Genomic DNA, 21,512 nt, shown 5'->3' with positions numbered 1-21,512 from the left:
CTGAGTGATCTCGGACAGGTTGCTTGACCTTCCTGAGGTTCAGTGTTCTTGTCTGTACAATGGAAGCACCACAGCCCCCTTATGGAACTGCCTGAAAGTAAAGCACCTGTTCTGCCCCTGCCCCTTTCTGGCATACTACGTCTCCACCAGCCTCGTGCTTTTCTCTGCAAGCCCCTCCTGAGTTACTGAGTGGGTGATTCTGCAGGCAAAGAATTAACAGAGGCAATATTACAACACAGCATTTTCATTGTCATGAAAAAGCCATTACTAAGAGCCTGTTGGTTTTGCAATGAGTGCAATATTACTCTTTTAACAAAGAAAACTAGTAAAGCTATTTTGGAGAAAACAATTAAGCGCTTAATTACATGTGGCCCTAAATAAAGAGAAATAAATAGCTGTCCTCTCTGTCTACTGAAAGATAGAAATGAAAAGGATTATAGGGAAAAGTGATAACCAATTAAGATATCTTAACCCTGTCCCTTGAATTTAGCAATGGAGAACATGTAGAGATGATATAGAAGTATCTTCTCTAAGGAACTGTGACACTTCTGAAGTGTCCCTGCTAAAACATAAAACCACCAACCAAGAAACAAACCAGAAACTCATGTTGTACAGAATGCAGCTTAGAGGGGCTTTTGTTTGTTTTTTTAAAAATAGTTAGTTTAAAAAGCCAGCTGGGCCAGGCGCAGTGGTTCACACCTGTAATCCCAGCACTTTGGGAGGCTAAAGCAGGAGGATCACTTGAGGCCAGGAGTTTGAGACCAGCCTGGGCAACATAACGAGACCCTGTCTCTATACAAAATAAGAAAAATGAGCCAGGCATGGTGGCACATGCCTGTAGTTCCAGCTACTCAGAAAGACTAAGGCAGGAGAATTACTTGAGCCCAGGAGTTCAAGGCTGCAGTGAGCTATGATCCTGCCACTGAACTCCAGCTTGGGCAACAGAGCAAGACTCTGTCTCAAAAATAAAATAAAATAAAATAAAAGCCATCTGGAAGAACAGACCTTCTCATATGGCAATCAAGGAGACTAATGTCACTAATTTTTTTATTTGTGTTTTAGCCTCAAACTTGCTGTGGAAGTAATCCTAGGCTGGCTAGGTGACTTTCCTTAATGTTCTGTTTATCAACCACCAATGAAAGATACGATTACCTTTCACTGCAATTAGACAAGGCTGCAATAGGGCAAGGTTGCATTTTAACACCTGACCGTCCCTTTGTTTTTGACACCACAGTTGGGAGGGTGATGAGGGAAGGAGAGGTGATGTGGAGGATGAGGACGTTCTATGCTTCTGACTTTCCCACTGTATCACCAGGACCGACCACGGGAGGATTTTATATTACCCCTACCTTTCATAAGACATATGTGCAAAGGAAAATCAATCAGCTAGTTTCTCATACACACAGAGATTATTAAAAATAATGGAGAGGAAAAGAACCCAAGAAAAGAGCGCTAATCAAGAAAATTGCATTGGACCTTGAAAAGCCTGTCTTCCAGTTTTTCTGCTGATAGGTAATGGTGTCATAAACAAAGCACGGGCTTTGAAGTCCAAGTAGCTGTGGCTCCTACAGCTCTGTAACATGAGGCATGATGAATACCCACTTTAATTTTTTCTTTTTACCCATCAAAGAATTACCAAATAAATCATTTGACATTTCCCATGTAGACGATCCGCTGAATACGAATATGAGCTCATCAGTAGGCTTGTGTACCATGGCACTCATTTTTCAGCAAAAATTTATGAAACTCTAGTTTACCAGTCTGGGTCTCTTGCACATTTGAATTGTGTCAGTCCTTTAGGGCTTAATCAAGTCTCAGTGGATTGGTGAAACTAAGTACCTAGACCTTCCACTCTGAGGACAAACCCAGCAATCCCACCCGGGCGGCCCTGGCGGGGGAGGCAGCTGGCCTCCCTCCTGACTCAAACTGACTAGACCGCATATGATAGAGCCTAGACAGATTTCATACATTTTGCCCTGATATAGCCTGACTTCCTAATTCAAACCTGAGTAGACCTGTTGAATGTAGCTGGTCTGGTTGGTACCTATGATACAATCCCAGCCTTTAAATCATACTAATACAGAACCAGAATTCCCACCCCCACCCTAACCCTGTCCTCCTTTGCAAAAAGTTCTCTGGTCTACAAGTGAAGTTCTGGAAATGGAAGACATAGCAGCAGTGAAATAATAAGGGGAAATTACGTTGTTAATTGTTCCAAAGTCTGCACTAAAAAATTGAAGAAAACCAGCCTAGAATGTGGCCAGTGAGTGATTTCAATCAGACACTTAGGAAGGAATACTTAGAGGTTTTTAACATCGCTAAGATAGCTTTCAATATGCTAAAGCAGAAAGAGATCACTAAATAGTTTCCTGTTGGACATCAAGAACTAATGTCCTATCTGCACACGTGATCCTTGGAATCCCAGAGTAGCTCAGGGCTTTGGAATGAGGCTGAAAAATAACCACAAGTAATGGCAAATGATGATAACTTCACCACTTCACAACCTTAGCCCTCCAAACCCAGATAATAAGCACATCTTTCAGATCATCCCCAAAGCCAATAATCTCGGCTCTGGCAGACCTAGAATAAGTTCGATTCCTGCAGCAGCCCTGCCTCAAGACTCGTTGATGATTATGTGTAAGACACACCCTGCCTGGAACACGCAGAGGATTTCAAATATGCTTCTCCAGTTCGGAAACACGAGCTTTGAAGGTGAGGACCCAGAGCACTAATACAGCAGCGAATCACCCCGGCCAGAGAAGGAGAGCAGGCTCTTGGGAACTTACTTTGGGACGGCAGCCCAGGTCTTTTTTAACCGATAGATGGAATTAGACTGCAGTGCAGAAACGATGGCCCTCAAGGAGGAAAAATTCTTCAGGAGTCTACATTCCTGTACGGGGAGTGATTAAAACATAAAAGGCATTTAAATATCAATACTACAGTGACTTGGTGGTTTCCTGTTTTAGAGGTATCACAGCTGCTATGAATTCGTACCACTAAATAGGCAGCTGTATAAATACTGAACATCAAAAAGTGGCTCCTTCCTCCCACCCCAGTCATCGAAACACTTTATAGATCTTGGCACTGTATGCTTGTTTTTCTCCCTTTAATATATTTTTTTGCGTTGTTGTTACAGTTTTATGGTTTCCAGCTTTCCTAGTAAAAACACTAACGGAGGTGAGTCCGCAGAGCTGTGCTAGAGAAAGCAACTTTCTTCTGCTGAGAGCACACAGCTGCCCTAAAAATACACACGAAAGATCATTCTAGATCTCCCTTAGACCCACAGACTGACCTGCGCAGCAGCCACCCTGAGGTCAGATGGTATCGAACATCTCATGACCAACCTTTGTCCAGAGAGGTGTATATAATTTGGCAATAAAAATTCACCACGAGTTGAACTTTGGCTTTTATGCTCTTAGCCAAGGGGGAACATTTTTATACACATTCATTTGGTTGCAAATTGGCTTGTCCTGCAACCATAAACATTCAGAAACACCTTGGTGTTTCAGAGCTTCCAAAATAACTTGGCCTTTTAAAATAAAATTCATTCTGGCAGTGTTTTAAAAAACAGAAAGAGAACAGGAAACACTCTGGACACCATTTTCTGGGCAAAGAGAGGCTCCTTACTTAAGCTACTGCACGGAGCCAATAGCATGAGCAGTCAGTGATCTTGGAGTCAAAGTCCTGCTGAATGGACAGCAGGGACAGCAAAACAGGCAGGGAGAGGGTCCCCGTCTTGGCTGGCATGGGGAAGGAGGCAACAAAGCGAGTGTGGACTACGCCTTATTCCCAAGGAGACGCTTCTCATACAGGCATGTGGGAGTGCAACAGACCTACTGTTCACAACTGGGTACCCCATACGAGCACATGTCTGGCTTTGTGCAGAACATCTGGGGTACGAAGTCCCAGAGTGGTTGGGCACAAGTGCAAATCGTTTCAAGGACCATTTCACGAAGTAATGTTAATCCTGAATATGAGGGAAAAACAGCATTCTCTAATTTAGCGTGCCAAAATCTGGCTACTGAAAACTATGCCAAACAAACCCTCAAACATTTTCTTTATAGTAAATGCCAAAGTACTTTATAAAAGTCATGTCCACTCTTTTTAAATGCCTTGATATCCTCCCCTTATTAACAAAGAAAGAGAGAAAGAAAGAAGAGAAAAGAATAAAGAAAACAGAAAAGAAATGAAAGGAAAAGAGAAAAGAAAAGAAAAAAAGAAATGAAAGGCAGGTTCTGAATTGTAGTGTAGAAACAAAGCCTATGAGGGCATGGTTCAACAAAGGTTTAGAATTCAAAAGTTATGTTCTAAAAATGAGGAAACATTGCAATAAAAAAAGGAACTCAGGCACAGATATATCATCGTAATAAGCATATGGAACACATTCTTCAGAAAGAGGTTTAAACGAGAGGTTTAAAGGAGTACTAAAGGCATCTGGTCCCATTTCTGGATATGGAGGCATCTCCCAGGAGATGTGATGCAAAAGGAAAAATGTGACATGAAGGGAAGGCCAAGAAAATATATTCATATTAGGTCAGAAAAATTTTCTGTATGTAAAATTGTTATCATTTTTCAAACATTCTTCCAATGGAAACTGACTGTGATAAATGCAGGAAAAATAAAATAAATCTTGGCGGTAAACCACTTGTGAGTTTCGTTATTTTATTAAGTTACCTTATACAATTTCAAAAGACAGAACATAATATTAAGAAACTACCGCCAAGATTAGGGGCCCTTGGCTTTTTATCACATGCTATGGAATTTGGAATATACTTCAAATTATTCAACTTGTATTTCTTATTATCACATAAATGCACAATTTATATTTAATTTGGACCAAAAGATAGTCTTTGAGCCACACTGTGTCATATACACAGATGCTATATTCTCGCTATAGACTTCCTAAGTAGTTGAATGGACTGGGAATAGAATGCTTTTGAGACATGCTATGGCATTTATGGCAAAAAGTAATTTCTTATCATTCTCAGAAGACAGAAATGCCATGCTATATCATATATACTTTATCAGAACCTCTTTGTAGCTCTTAATTGTTGAGAAATAAGCTCAATTTAGACTAGGACAAATATAAGTTCCTTAAGCAACTTATACTCTTTGTTTCTTGCTCATTTTTTTCATATACTAAAAAGTTTTTAATAATAGGTTATCTAAAAACTCAAAACAAGGCAAATTCTCTGGCACAATTATGTTTTTGCTCTTTAATCAAAGACAATTAAGAAGAGTGTGAAAGACTTAGGCATTAAGCCCTATAGATAGGGGCTTAATAAAAAAATATACCTAATGGGATAGAAAACAAAATGTGTGCTGGTTGAGGGTTGAGCCATACAGGCCAGAACACAAGCCAATAAGACACTTACATAATAATTATTTTTCAAAATCATCATCTTGTTGATGTAATTTCTTCAGCTTGGGGAAAAAAATACCTTCTCTAATCTTCAAATACCAAAAATCCTATTATTCAAAGCTAAATTCAAATGCCACCTCATCCATGAAGCCTTCCTTGATCACCCCAATCAGAAATAATTTCTCTCCTCCACTGTTACAGCACTTATCTCATATGGCCCTACGGCCCATGCTAAGATAATTCCAGTTATGTCATAGCTTCCTTCTTTGACTACAGGTTCCTGTAGGACCAAATCATTGTGTTCTATCCTGGCATAACCCTAAAGCAGATGATACTGTAGCTTACTCACATTAGGAGCTCACAAAATATTTAGTGACCAGTGGACTGAACACTGTTCACATGTTCTCATTCCTGACATCAGTGGGGGTCATCTGGCATGTAAGCACCTGACCCAAGAGACTCAATTCCAACACGCAGGACCCAAGAGACTCAATTCCAACATGCAGGAGAATGTCATTCAGGACTAGAAATAAACTCCTTCCCTCCACCTTCAGGTCTGAGGCCTTTCTGAAGATTTCTCTAAGTGTCTCAGTCCTTTAGAAAAGAGATTAAGGATTCTGAAAAGATACCAGCTCTTCAAATTTGCAGAAGATATAATGCTTCCGGGAACTGGAAGGGTGCGTGGGCAAACATTCCGGGTTGAAGAGCGGTCTGGTTGACACGCAGACCATTCATTTATGTTTACTGGGCACGGTGCAGGGATCCACACTCAGTCTGGGGTGAATCCAAAGCAAAAAGCAGACAGAATGTCTCATCCCGGAGAAGCAATGTGGTGTCCCAGAAGTGAAAAGCAGTGAGCAGGACATCAATTCTTTTAAGAGGAAAATAAATAAGGTCCCAAGTTTTAAAAGGCAACTTTTTTCCTTACTTTGGAACAACAAAAACCCAGTGGGCCCTCACATTTGGTCTTTTGACTGCCTATTCAACCGATTGGGATGAAAACAGCGATGGAGTAATCTCTAGCATCTACTGCACACAAAGGATATTCTGTAAAAGACAATTACATGAGCAATGTTAATCCACTTCTCGATGATTTTGGCTCTCTGCTGAGTTTTGAGTTCTTTACTCCCCAGGATGGTGCTGACCACACATTTGGTGAGGGTATTAAACTGAGAGATGGTGGCACGGATCGTAGGAGCCAAGTGTTTGTTTTCCTTCTTGTCCCTTCGAGACCAAATGCAGCCCAGGCAGTGGTGAGGCACTACTTTCTTGAATAGTTGCTAGAACAAAAGAGGAATCAACTTTAAGGATAAAGCAGACATTTCATACGGCAAAGCATGTCATTTGGGTCATCTGTAAACTGGTATTTTGTGAATGAACAAATAATCCTTTTCTTCTTGATTTGCCTCACGGTGTTCATTTCAACAGACAAAAGTAAATAATTAACGTACTAGTGGATCATAAAAGCCTACATGATCTTTTTAAATCTGCTCAACTGAGCAAATAGAACACAATGACCAAAAGAAAATTTAAATGACTAAAAACATTTCGACTTTTCTGTCTTGTAAGGAAAGCTGGGTAAAATCTATACTACTACTAAAAAAAAAAAAAAAAAGTGGTTAAGGTTATTTTTAGCACAGAATCACGCCCATGGTGCATCCTGGGCACTCACAATCGTAAACTGTCTGTAATGCAAACAGACGCTCACTGATGCCTGCAAAGCCACCCATAGAAGGGCAGCACATGTCACATTCATCAACGCCACTGTTTCACACCCTTTAAAATGAAGAAAGTAAGAAGCACACAAAAGGAAAAACTATTCAATGTCACACAGTAAAAGGAAGAAAGAGTGATTGAAAGCCTCATTTCCAGGTCTTTTCCTAAAAGTAGTAACCAGAGAAGTTTTCTGTCTTTCTCTTATGCTACAAGTTGTGGAACAAAAAAAAAAAAAATTGTTGAACAAATCAGATTCTCATTTGTACAACTCAATGTAAGATGTGCAGGGGTTTGTATAAAAGAAAAAAACGCCAAGATGTGCTTTATATAGACTCTCTGCTTTACTTCTGATGCTTTATTTGCATATTCATTAGATGGAAACTGCCACTTTCTCTGCTGCTTTCTCAAAAGTGCTAGTGCAGAAGAGCTAAGGCCATTGTGATAATCCCTAAGAGTCGTCTTTGCTTTAACTGGTATTTACCAGCTCACATGGGGCTATGAAATGCGACTGGCATAATCAAATATGTACAGCCAACAAAAATATGCAAACTTCTAAAGTACAGGAAGCACACGTGGAAATGAGCTGCCAGATACAGTCACATGCGGAGTCAGTGAATTTATTTTATCCTAATTTATACTTTGACTCCTTTACAATACTCCAAATAAACAGCTCAGATCTTGAAATATTTATGAGCGTAAAGGGAGAAAAATACCCACGGGACAGGGTAGATTTTGTTTCACTCAGGATTAGAATTCTTATTCCTCTCTGTGTCTTGAGCTCCAAGTAAAAAGCACCTTCACCTAGAATTGCAAGAAGAGCTTAGGCCTGAATTATTCAGATGATTGATTCATCTTGACTCTAGCTTTACAGGCACAGCCTCTCTCTCTAAAGTATTCAAAAAGACTTAAATCACATAACCCCGCTGCCCTCTCTGGGCTACCAGTGGTTACTCCCCCATGTTTTAAGTGGAGGCACATCTGGGACACAAAGAGAAGACGTACCGCGTCCATGTAGGTCAGCTGCTCCGCCACGAGATCTTCTGAGAAGCACGTGAATTCTGCTGACCCTCCGCCCTCCAGTTCCTCTTCCTCTTCCAGGCTGAAGGAGATGGTGTTGAGAAGCCCATCTGTTCACATATGGAAAGAATTAGTAATTTGGTGCCAGCATATATGATCCTGCTTAGAGAGTCAAACTGGACTTCTTCCATTCAGGAGGAAGAGGGCTAACCCTCCAAAGAACTCAGAGGAAGAGAACAAGCACAGTGAGTCGGAGTGAAATGGAGGTCTTCCCAATCTCTGCTTATTCTTAGGTCCTTTGTTAAGGTTGGAGGCCTTGTGTTGTCACTTTGACAAACTGCTGGTTCCTAGGCCAGGGACAGAGCCAGGTTAGCCAAAGTCTAGAGAAGAAAATCTGGGCTTACGTTTGGGGGTGACCCTCGTCTTGGGCTCCCTCAAACTGATCTGCTCCAGGACTAACCCAACTCATTCCTAAACCACTTATAACTGCGGGGCCACTTATAATCAGAGGCCTGGCAGGACTGGGCACGAAGGCGGGTCAGGCTTTGGGCAGGTAGAATGAATGGGCCATTTTGGAGTTAGAAATGCCGTGAGGTCTCAGAATTCTCAAACTGTTCGGAGTGGCTTTCAACAGTAGAACAGCCTTAAACTAAATTCAACTGAACCTTATTACAGATGAGATCGTCACAGCAAATTACACAGGGCACAGCCTGAAGAAGTGAGAGACAATCACTACCCAGGACTCCGAATAAAAGGCCGAAGGGCCCACACCAGGAGTGGGCCCGCCAGTCTCCCTGTGGAAAGACTGCGATTTGATGAAGTTTTTCTGACTGGACCCCCAGCCTCCCTGCCCTGGGCCTTTCCGCACTTCCCACACTCTTCCTCCATCACACTCTCAGCTCTCTTCCTGTCAAACCTGTTCTCAGGGAAAAAATCAAGTTACATCTGAGCAGCAATGTACACTGGTGTGCTACTACTCCCCCAGAATGTTTATATTTTAAGCCTTTTCTCTCTTTCTTTGTAGAATAAGAGACTTTTAGGCATCTTGAACCAACTCGGGGTGCCTTTTTAAAAATTTTATAGGGGAAAGGAGGTGCTGAGAGTAGACCCTATAACCACTTCCCCTATCAGGGCAGCAGGTGGACAACTGCCTACCCTGGTGGCAGGTGTGTGATTTAAGGATGGCCCCCTGACCCCGGACTTGAGGGTCTAGCTGTGAATGGGGCTGGGATACAACTGGAAAATGTAGGCGGGGATCACTACCCGCCCCGGGAGTCTGAGACAAAACACGTACAAGCTAAAGGAAGCCTAAACCCTGTGACACGGAGGACTTTAAGCAATCCAATTTCCCCGCTTTTCCTCCACATGACTCTGGTTCGCTCTCTCATTCCGTGGAGGAATATGAAATTTGGGATCTCAAACAAAGGCTCAGAATGGGCCTCTCATCCTTCTTGACAGCAACTATATAAATATATCCCGGTCACCGTGCAATGCAGAGGCTGATCCACTTCAGCTACGGAGGGTATGTACTAAGTAAGGCTTGACCTTCTCATTCATTCATTCATTCATTCATTCAGCAAACGCTCCTAGCGGCCCAGTATGTGTCTGATGAAGACTGCATGGTGCTTTCTCTCTGAGGCGTTGTGCATGCCTTCACTGTTTTCTGCCTTTGATTCTCTCCCAGAGGTAAGTAAAAACTGGAAGCACGATTTTACTTTTGAAAAACAAATGGGAGCGCTCGTTGCCTTTGCGGGTGGAAGCCTGGGTGAAATAAGCACATGAGAACCCAGGCGTTCTCCCCCTCCCCTGCCTCCGCCTGCCAAATGAGCTCTGCCTTCCAGTCCCGGGCTGGGAACAATGAGCGACTGGTCCCACCGGTTCTCCAATTAGGCGCAGAGCCAGGGGCAGCCCCAGTGGGGAGAGCTGGGCTCCGAGGCAGCATTTCCCACTCCAGCACAAAGCCAGGCGCGGCCCCGGAGGGAGCCGGTCCGCAGCTGGAGGAGTGTCCCTGGTATGCGAGCATTCCCGGCAGATGAAGTCATCTGAGATACAGAGTATCTGGCAGTCCGCTTCCAGTGATGCAATTGCATTTCCCCCGCTCTGGTCCCCCACACAGAAAAAAATTCAGCAGGTATTGTTTGGAATTTAAGGCTATTCTCTTTGGAGCTGATGCAGCTTCCCTTGTCGGTGCTGAGGAATGTGTCCTTTCCCTCGCTGGGGAAATCAGGCATCGCTTCGCGGAAATGCCTGTCAGAAGCTCCAAGTGGGTCAGCCGCCATGGCAGCCGTCACCCAGCACCCCAGTGAGGGGACAGCGTCACACTGCAAGCCTGTCCTAACCTCTTTCTGACTTCCTTCAAAGCCTGATAGTTCCAAGCGTCCCAGGACCTACCTGCCATGGTGGCCCTTCCTTTGTCCTTGAAAACAGGCAGTCAATTCCTCAAATAGGAAAAAACAGCCACAGACACTTCCCCTGAGGAGGCCATTAGAGATGCTACATGATGGTGATCTGTGCTGGCAGGGGACACAGGACAGTGACGCTTTCTATGCTGAAGGAGAAACAGCTTTTCTGAATTTTTGGGGGGGCAGGATCAGAGTTAAATTTAATTCCTTGCCTGCTGGATGGATGGCTGTGATGGGTTTACTTTTGTCGGAAGGAGCAATTAGGCAGATAATAGAACCCAAGTTCAGGTTCACCATGGTACATGTCGACAACGGAACATACAAAATCATCAAGGAGACCCTCTTCTTCTTGGTAATAGAAGAAACCCCGGGAAATTACTTAACTTCTCTGAGCCACAGTTTCCTCGTCTACAAAATGAGGGAGCCAGATCAGGTACTCTTGAAAAATCTCCTTCTTTGCTCTGAAACTCTAGGCTCTATAACTAGCACTTCAACAACCTTGAGAGTATTACACCCCCACCAATCCTCCAGCAGCTTGTCCTCTTGAGGGAACCAAGGTTTCCCATTCATCCAGTCTAGGGAGAGCATCTCTCCAACCCGGAGGTTGGAGAATCAGAATCTAGCTTTTTCCCTGTGAGCAAACAAGTACTCACTGTCATTTTCCACTTCTTGCTTCTGAAATTGCTCAAGAAGATTTTGTGCTCTTCTCTCTGGGTCGGAGCCTGGCATCGTCCGTTTTAGATAATCCAGGAGTTTCTGCAAGCAAGGGAAGTGAGGGGGCTCCCGGAAATCTTCTGCGCATTGGTCAAGCCAGGCTCTCAGTATCGAAGCAATTGCACTGAGAAAGAGAGATGGAGAGTCACTGCACGCGACTGGCCATGGGGACTCAGAGCAAGCAGGTCCTGGACACCAGGACCCACCCCGCACGCCCCAGGAAAACCTGGGTAGGTGGCCAACAGGTAATTCATCCACACGTTCCTAGAAGTACCCGTAAATTTAAAGCACAAGAGAACAAGCTGACGACATTTTATTATTTTAAGTGGTGTTTGGGCAGTGGGGAGGAGTAGGAATCAACGATAAGGTTTTATTTTCTTAAAAAAAAAAAAGAAACCTAAACTTTGGAAAAACCATACTGGGTAGAAAAAGACATGCAGAAGAAGATTTAGGGGGTCCTGAAGCAACTTCAAAGCACTCTGTACACAATGAGATTATGCTCAAACCAGAGACCCCCAAATCTACCATGCTAATGGCAACCGTTGTATTTTACTTTAGGAAATAACTGACCGCCAGAAGGCCAGAAATCCATCTGATGAAAGGAAGTGCCTGGGTTGGAAAAAGACACATGCATAAATGTAATTTACAAAGATCACCGGGATTTCAACATGAGCGCCAAGAATGTCCTCATAATGTTATCTTTTTGTTTCTCAAATTACAAGGAGGAGGACATGTTTCAAGAGGGAGAAATAGTGGTAGAGAAGTGAGGTCTCTGAAAGATAAAGGAGAAAAACTTGACAAGCAAAAGCACTGTGAAGGTGATTTCCTCTGATGGCTCTGTGGGTCACACGCGGAGTCCACCTTGGCTGAAACAAGGACCCAGGGCACAAAAAGACAGGGTCATTGTGTGTGCACAGCTCCCTCCAGGCATGTTACTTATGACACAAGCATGTTGTCTTCAGGTGAGTGGCTGTCCCTCACTCAAGGGAACAGACAGACAGCTAGCTGATTGGGAAAAAGGATAAAATGTTTTGAGTGCTATTATTCTGTTTCATATGCAAACACTTTACCAACACTTCTGAGCCAGGCACACGCTGGGCTGTGTCTCATTGAGAAGAACAGAGTACTTTGCCTCACTAGCAACCAGCCACCCCCACAACCCAGGCATATTCGAGGATGATGGCTAGAGAAGACAACAGGGACTATAAATTAATCCACCCATGTTTTATTGATAGAGATACAATACCCCAGCTACAGACCTAACTGACCACAATTTTTCAGCCAGAAATATTTTTAAGCAAATTTTAAAATTATCATTATCATCTCATTATACTTCAAGCAAATTGTTTATTTAATTAGCAAACTATCACTAGACTAAAAGTTATTATTACCCACATACGGGAAATCGCAGGCTGGGCTTTCACGGGTGTGTCTAACTCTCACGTCTCGATTTCATGCCAAAGAGCTGGACGACCATCAGGGCATAAGTACGACTAAAGCCAACTGAATGCTTCACTTTTGGAATTGAAGTACAAACAGAAGGAAATAAATGCATAAACTGTTTTCACTCCTGTGTACATCATCATTTCACTAATGTGGACATTAAGCCACTTGGAACTATAATATTTAATTATCTACATCTAAAGTATATGACATAAAACCATCAAAAAAAAGTCGTAGAAAGAATTAATAGTCTCCAAATCTTTAGTCCACATTAAATAAAATTCTAAACAAAAATTTCATTTCCTTCCAGAAAGCTAGAAGAAATTAATCTGGGCTCTGGGATTAATTGAAAACAGGAGTACAATAAAATCAACGGACGTTTAGCTTTTGAGGGCCCACACATAGCATCCACCATTTCACCTTTCTTCACTGAAACCAAGCGTCATGAATTGAAGAGGAAAATGATGAAGTGGCACTTGAATTCTTCTTTTTCATAAGGAATAAGATTTTTTTCTATGAATAATTTCCCTTCTTTCCTGGGCATTGAGCCCAAAACTGTGGTGGGCACACAAGGAGGGTAACAGACTAGAGCACAGGAAAACCTAACATTGCACACACAAGGTTGCCTACGACGGAAGAACAGTTTTACACTTCTCAAAAGAGAGATGAATCAATCTCATTAATACTGCAACTCCATTAATATTGCTTAATATTTCAGTGAGAAGACACTCTTCTGGTGACACTGATGGAAAAACAGATAAGAATTCACAGCACACAGTAAAAGTCACAAAGAGCATCAGCCTAATGATGAGACAAGCAACCTAATGACCTTTCAGTGATTCGTAACTTAAAAGGACACTCAGAGAGAAATCCAAAATTACAGGTAAAAGTCAGTATTATTAATGTCATTTATTCCTTAACCGTCCATGATTGTTAATTTTAAAATGGCAAAACTCATTATTGATTGCAAAAAAAGTAAATTTTACAAAAGCATAAAGACTAAAAGAGCAAAACACCTACTCCCTCTTCATTCTAAACTCATTCCCATGACCTTCTGTTGCCAGTTCAGAGTACATCCTTCTAAACTTTTCTGTTATATGTATACACATTTAAATATATATAATATGCATATATAAATCAACATGGGTTTTTTGCACTGAGCAGTATGTTACAGACACCTCTCCATTCACTACCTCTAGATGTACTTCCTTGTTTCTCACGATTACATAGTGTTCAACTGCACAGATGCACCACAATTAATTTAAGTATTCTTCTAATATCTAGGCAGATAAATTTATGTTGTTTTTCAGGTTCTGACAATTAGAAACAATTGTAAATGTGCACCCTTGTTCCCATCTCTGCATACTTGTGTGAGCACTTCTGTGGGGCACATTACGCAGAACTTACTTCCATGGAAAGCTAGAGAGCTCTGAGGAGGGACCTTAGTCCAGATCCGACTTGCCCTTAGGGGCACACTGTGTCCTCCTCAGTCCGATGTTTCTAGCTAGCGCTGGTAATCTACCGTTTTACCCTTTGTGACAGTGACCTTCCCGCAGCTGAGCCTAAGAAGGCTTTGAAAGGTCACCACAATCCTGGACAATGAATTAGCCAGAATAAGCATTTTCACACGAAAAAGAGATAAATGAAGGGGAGGAGGGGGAAGAACCAGAAGAGGGGAAAGACATACGCCAACGGCACAACCCAGCACGAGGCAGACCCCTGGCTCGTCAGCACGCCGGGGGACGAGGCTCTCCGGGAAGGCCTGGACACGGGCCCAAGGCTCACAGTGGCTCTGTGTGTGCCAGTCCCGGGAAGAAACTTTCTGTTCTTGATAGACTAAGAAGCAGATACAAATGCGAAACTTTTAAGATTTCAAAAAGGAAAGCAACATCACAAAATCAGGACGGAAAAAACAGGATTACTGGCTAGTGGCTTTTCTGTCTTGCCCTGCCTGGCTCCCCACTCCTAAAATCTAACTTATATACTAACCAGAATGGAGTGGGAGGACGGAGGGAACCTTAACAGCGAGAGGAAATCCTGGCCTGAAGTCGCAAACTTACAGGAAAGGTATGTCTGTTACACTGGAGAAGCCACTGGCTCTGCACATAGGACAAGAAGGCGGCTTGGAGACCTGGAGAAGAAGCACCTAATCCCTTGTCCTAGCTGTGCCACCTGGGAACTAAAGGAGCTTGGAAAGGTCAGTTAACTCCACTGACCCCTATCTGGAGAAGAGACATAATAATACCTGTCTCCATCCGCCTGACACTGATCAGTTGTGATTTCAAATGACATAATATTAATAAGGATGTTTTGAGAGACCTGGAGAGAAACATAATGGTGAACAGTCTTACAACTACTTGCCAAAAGTCACGAAAGGAAGGGATTGAAAAGGTAAAATGGCACAGAGAAAACCAATCAGCATTTATGAAAATCAACTCAAAGAATTTGCCACCTATCACAGAAAGAAAGCAAGATGTAGAACACACACCATGCTACAACATGTGTGGCTCTGGGTGGGCTGGAACAAGACACCTGCTGTGAACAAACCCTGTGTGGACACACACACACACCCTGGTATCCTTTCTAGGACAGATCAATTCAAAGACATCAAATTGTAGTATTAACTGCAAGAGATGATTCTTGAATGACTTGTAGAGACAAAAGTAATTTCTGAAACCAAATGGAAAGATTAAATTTGTGACACGATCTAATCTCAATCAGAAGAAACGCCAGTACGTGGCCTCCTTTTCCAGAGTAACCTTTGGTGGGTTACAGAGCAAATCTGCTCAGCCAGGGAAGGTACAAATCTGTGTAAGCATGTTAGGTAGGGGGGTAGGGCCGGCACCCAAACTTGATAGCAGAGGGGCCCACCAGGATTGTGTTTCCTATCTCAAGAGTTCTTGGCAACATACAAAACTCTGTAGTATGTGAGCCTTTTCCAAAGGTCTATGGGGGAAGGAAGACAAGCTCAGATGCTGACGTGTGACACTTCCTAGTGCAGCTTCTAAGACTTTTCCTTCTAAGAAAACAGACCCCCGAAGGACAATTAACTCACTAATTAAAGTAGTATTTATTGAGTGCCTGTCCCCTTCCATATTCACAAAAGCTAACTATGTGATGTGCATCACAACAGGGGAGTCCAGGGTCCCAGGAAAGCATTTAATTTCAGAGGGGCTGACCTTGTGGGGCTGCAGGGAGTGTCTCCCTGAGGAAAGAATGTTAAAGCCGAGACCTTAAGGATGAGGAAGAGTCAGTGGGATGAAGACTGTGGGGCCAGGATGAGGCAAAGGTCCCGAGGCGAGAGAGCAAAACACTTTTGAGGGTCTTGAAGACCTGCTTAACTGAACAATAGAAAGAGAAGGGAGGAATGGTCCAGGATGAAATTCGCTATATTCATTGATTTCTCAGCCAACCAGAAATCACACTTAATAGCACCTGGTTAGAAGGTATTGGACAGATGCCCTGCTGAGAGGTACGAGGAAATGGCACAAAACGTCTAGCCCCCCTGGGGACCTTCAGGCATGCAGCACAGAGCAGGAGGGCAGTAGTTACACTCAAACCACAGATTTTTAATGAATGCAGAGATTTTAGGTAAATGTATTATATCATGTTAAAATTCCATAAGTGGCAAAATACTCTAGAATTGGTAAAATGTTGAATAAAAAATTTTCTAGGTATGAAGTCATCTCTCCCACGATGTGTAACCTCGAAGCCTAGAAATAGGGTAACCATGACAAAAAAAGAATAGCTCTTGTCCATTTAGAGCTCTTTTCCCTCCCCAGAAATCTATTTGAGATAATAATTTATTGTACTGAATCACCAGCAGAAGATAAGACACGGAACCATTTTTCAAAAGCAGCAAAATGTTTTTCTGTTTTGGAACATTTTCCAAGAACTGGATCTTCTCCTCCTTGCAGATAGTGAAAGGTAAGAAGATCTACGCAGAGGGTGGGCCTTTCAAGCAGTGTGGCTTGTGACTTCTGCCAAGCGCTGAGGGTGGGATCTAACACACGCTGTCCTTCGGGGAATGGAGGCTAACTCAACCTTGACACTGACCCTGAGCTGGACCTTCTACCTTGTTTTCATAATCACAGAATGGTTTTCCTCTGTTTCAGGGAAGGCTGCCAGATAGAGTCTGCCTCTGAGCCCTCCAGCTAGACGATTTTCCTAATGAGAAAGAGCAAAGGAAAATACAGAGCTTTTTTTCTTTTTTTTCTGGAAAGGATGGAAACATCATTATCTGGACTTGTCAAGGTCATCCTGCATTGCTTTCTTGTACTTTCCACTGTCACAGTGTGGTACTAGTGCTAAGTAGGGATGAGAATACCGGGGAAGTGAAAGAGGGATCGACAGAGGGCCAGGGAACCCAATGCAAGCCCAGCCAGAGTCACAGCTGAGCCCCAGAAGGCAAGGACAGGGCAGGGGCCACGAGGCTGTGAAAGAGGAGAGAAAGCTCCAAGGCAAGGAGGAGGAAGAAAAAGATTGTGACAGGAAGACACACAGAAATACAGAGTAAACACAAGCAGAAGGCGAAGAGTAGGATGAGATGAGCCTGAAACTAACTACCCAGAGTCAAGGTTACTTACACACCTATCTTTCATTCCCAACCTAAGTCTGTAGGAGAAATATTTTCATTTCTATCAGTGGAAAAGAAATAGAGGCCACACAGCATAGAGGTTAAGGCCTGGCTTAAATCCCAGCTCTTTTACTTATTCACTGTGTCCCATGTTCCTTAACCTCTCTGTGTCCCAGGTTCCTCATCTGTAAAATGGGAATAATAATATAGAGTCATTATGAGAATATAATAAGTATAGACAGTACTTAACACAGGGACTATTCCTACTAAGTGGTCGATAAATGCTAGCTATTATTAGAAAAGAGCATTCCACTCACTAAAATTATCTTTCAGAGACCTCAATAATTCATTCTCCAATTCCCCACAGTCCAAGAAGGGAGTTTTCATGTTATAAATAGGCCTCTATTGAAAAAAATGCTGAGGCCTTCTATAGTTGTCACCATTAGAATGGCGTTTCCGTTGGTAATGACAGATGCTGCAAGGCACCAAGAACAGGAAGCAGGTTCTCATTTGATGGGCCTGAATAATTTGGTCTTCTTTCCTCTCATCCTTCAACAGACCTCCTTCCCCAGGAAGCAAATCTAACTTCCACATTTCTAACAGCTGTTTGGGGACCTTGCTCAGTGTGTTCATTCTATTATAAAGCAATAGCCAGGCAAAACAGCATAGATTAAAGGAAATCATGCCAAATTAAAAGATCTCAAGATAATAACAATCTAAAACATTAGTCACCACAGTGACACTATCGCCTAGCTCTTCTTATACTCCTGTGGTCTTATTACCATGATACAGATATAGGTAAATATGGGGGATCGAGAGCACCAGAGAGCTCAATGCTCTGTTTTAAATGACAGGGCTGAGAGCAAAAGCGATGGGTGGGAAGCCCAGGGTTTGGAGTTAGCTGGACCTGAGTTCAAATACCAGACCTGTCACTTAACCAGCTGCTTGATCTTAGTCAAAGTAAATAACTTCTCTGAAGCTTTCAATTTATGCACCTATAAAGTAGGGACAATAGCTCAGCATATTTGGGATGATAAGGCCTTGCACGAAGTAAGCACAGCACAAACTGTAGGCCACCGCGGTGGTGAGGTGTCATCATCTCCATCATCTACAAGGCTGCGGGGTCAGTCAAGCAACAGGGAGTCTGCTTATGACGTCTGTTTCTCCTCTCTCTCTAACATGCAGAAAAGCCTGGGACATACTCGTATGACTGAATTTTCTTCTTTTTGAATCACTGATTACTGATGTTATTTTACTCTTCCTCAATTATTAGAACATCAATTTCTGCTTGGGAGCTTTCTACCCACATCGCTTAAATGCAAAGTTTTGGTTTTACTTTTAATAAATATTCCTTTTGCATTATAACCTTTGATTCTTCTAAATTTGGGGTTTTAAATCTTGGTTTTGCTCTGTTCTTTACCCCTTTTTCTTATTTTTGTTACAATCACTCAGATTAATTTCAATTGCATTCTTTTTCTTATTTTTTATTTTTTATTTTTTTTTGAGACAGGGTCTCACTCTTGCTCAGGCTTGCATTCTTAGAGTATTTCAATTTGCTGGAATGAATATTGATTACAAACTCTCTGGAGAGACTATTTAACGCTTTCCACTGAAAAGTGTCTCATTCATTAAAGAATCACAGCCAACTTTCTTTAACTCTCCTCCTTATTCTTTAAAGTGGGTCCAGTGTATTAGATTACAACTATTCACATGACCCTTTACCTCTGACTGAAATATAGTGTCACTATTCACAACTTCTGGGAAAAGATTACAAGAATGAAATTCATATCATCTGAATGTGTGAAAATGAAAACAATTATTTCAACTACGGTAGAGAGTTTGAGAAAGCAAAACTTGGCATTCCAGAAGGAAAGTGATGAGATTCAATTAAAGAAAAGGAAACAGAAGCTATTTCATCATTATAGTAAGTCATTAAAGGAAAGAAATAAAGCATAGTTTCCTGAGGAGTTTTAAACCTCTTTAAATAGTTATGTGTGTGTGTGTGTGTGTGTGTGTGTATATATGTATATATATAGAGAGAGATATATTATAATCTCATATACATTTCAGAGAATGCAGATTCATGGTGTAAAAGCTCTATATAGGTTAATATTCCTTCTTTACATCATCTTCACTTCTGAATTCAATGATTGTAATAAATCCACCCTCTGGGAAGTGTCCTTTTTCTATCTGGTTCAATTTTTATTATTCATTTTATCATGTAAAAATGACAGCAGGAAGGAGGAAAGGGCACAGGTGGAATGAATGTGGGCAGAAGTGTTTTCTTCTGTAATAGGAAGTGAGTTTCCTGATTCCTAAATAGTGGCCCAGTTTAGGGATCCTATAAATAAACAAGGCACATCTTGTTACATACATCAGTCTGACCCTAACATCAGAAATCAACGTGTAGCAAAGATTCCAACATCTAGAAGCTTTGAAAGTCAACTTCTTTGCAACAGAGAACATCCTTGTTTTAGCCAGATAACTGCAGAGGGTCCCAATATCGTACAAAGCCTGAGCCAGGCATACTCGGGACTCGAATTACAAGTACTGTACTCTGCATGTGGGAGTCACTGCTCAATCTGATGCTTTTATAAATGCATGAAAAACACTCATCAGTTGTGGTCCAAGACACCACAGACCAATCTTTCATCTTGAATGCTTCATCTGTATTTCCACATTTTCCTTCTTTTTTTGCCCTCTGAAAGGTTTAGATCCGTATTTATTATAGAGATGCAGGAAAGACCGTTAACTTGGTACTCGGGAGCCCGTGTAAAATGCAGGGTTGCTCTACACTTTACAGCAAAAACTGAAAAACCAAATATTTGAGCATTTTCTGTTCATGGTTAAACCCGATAATGCTTCCTTGTCCCCACCCCCACCTCTACCACGGACTGCAAAACTGAAGGCAACGGCCCTAAAACAGGATGTTTACTTCTTAGATCGTCATTGGATTCCTGCTGTGGGTTTCCCACCTGAAATCACAAGAGAACAGATTCATAGCAAAGGAAAGCAATGGGCACTTTGCCACTCCCGGCCGCCTTATCCCAGCAAGACAATGCTGTAGGTCAGCTCTTCACGGACCCCAGTGAGCAGTTGTGATGTCACGACTAATAATAACCAGTCGAAGTCTGTCTATTTTTTTCTTGTTTTATCAAAACTGGTCTTTCCAACAGAGAAAAGTGGTCAAAAGTACCTCTCAAAAGTTCAATATAATATTTGGAGCATAGCTCTGTTCCTGTTTCTGATACTCATTTGCATTTTTTAAAAGATAAAGCAAAAGCTAAATAAATTTTATCTTAGATATCACTGAACTTGAAATGACCTCAGAGAGCATATAGTCTAAGCACCAATGTTTTAGGTGAAGAAACTGACACTAAGAGAGGTGAAGTGACTGAGTTCTCCAGCTCCTTATCCGGGCCTTCCCCTTCCCATGTGGCTGGTTCTGGACCACCTCAGCACTTGATTCACCTAATCATAAGATGGAAAATAAATAAATCTTCAAATAAGTATGCCCCTATTTTTATATATATTAGGTATTCATAAACAAAGACAGTTTTCACTTGAGAACTACAAGCTCAACACTATATGGTAGCAGGGTTTCTTATCTAGGCACTATTGACATTTACAGTGAGATCATTCTTTGTTGCAGGGCAGGGAGCTGTCTTGTGCATTCCAGGATGTTCTACAGCATTCTTGGCCTCTTACCCACCAGATGCCAGTAGTATCCCCCCACCAAGCTCAGACAACCAAAATGTCTGCGGACATTGCCAAATGACCTCGGGGGGACAAAAGTGCCCCACTGAGAATCACTGCCCGACAGCCAAACCTCCTACACATCTCTCAGCCACCAGGAAGCCCTCAATCACTGCCGGAAGTCAGATGCCAGAGGTCTGGGGTGACCAAGGAATTTGCAATACGTTACACACATGGATGGGAGAAGGTGCTTCCTGATTTCCTCTCAAAAAGACAAAGGAGTGACCCTGTCCTGGCACAGAAATGATCAGGAGAAGGACAACTTCGGAAAAAGAGAGAGAAAAAAGGTAATAGTAAATTGAGATGAAAAACAATAAAAGGAGAAGTGGGGGAAAAAAACAGTGAGAAAGACAGAAGAAAGGGAAGTGGAAGGAAGAAAGAGGTCACCAGTGACAAGGGATTTTAACATTCCAGAGTTTGTCGCACAGAGAAACCCATTATAAGATAAAGTGGCATATTTTCATCAGGCATAATTTTTTAAAAAGCCAACTCAGTTTGAGAAAAGGGTCAAGAACTTTCCACCAAG

General features: G+C 42.2%; 1 protein-coding gene across 5 annotated transcripts in view; it reads right to left on the bottom strand.

The window, feature by feature from the left end:
* The window catches only part of RGL1 (ral guanine nucleotide dissociation stimulator like 1), a 150,166-nt gene that overhangs the window by 32,869 nt on the left and 95,785 nt on the right, over positions 1-21,512 (bottom strand). For all 5 annotated transcript variants that reach the window (XM_045536386.1, XM_045536390.1, XM_045536385.1 and 2 more), the window contains 4 exons: positions 11,151-11,335; positions 8,081-8,205; positions 6,427-6,642; positions 2,787-2,890 (listed from right to left, as the gene is read on the bottom strand). In XM_045536386.1, the coding sequence (XP_045392342.1) occupies positions 2,787-2,890; positions 6,427-6,642; positions 8,081-8,205; positions 11,151-11,335 (630 nt within the window). The remainder of the gene's footprint in view (positions 1-2,786; positions 2,891-6,426; positions 6,643-8,080; positions 8,206-11,150; positions 11,336-21,512) is intronic.

This window comes from Lemur catta, chromosome 23 (genome assembly GCF_020740605.2).
Source record: "Lemur catta isolate mLemCat1 chromosome 23, mLemCat1.pri, whole genome shotgun sequence".
In the NCBI taxonomy this organism is placed as follows: Eukaryota; Metazoa; Chordata; class Mammalia; order Primates; family Lemuridae; genus Lemur; species Lemur catta.
Note: the sequence above shows the minus strand (reverse complement) of the source record. Positions and strands in the feature narration are given on the sequence as shown.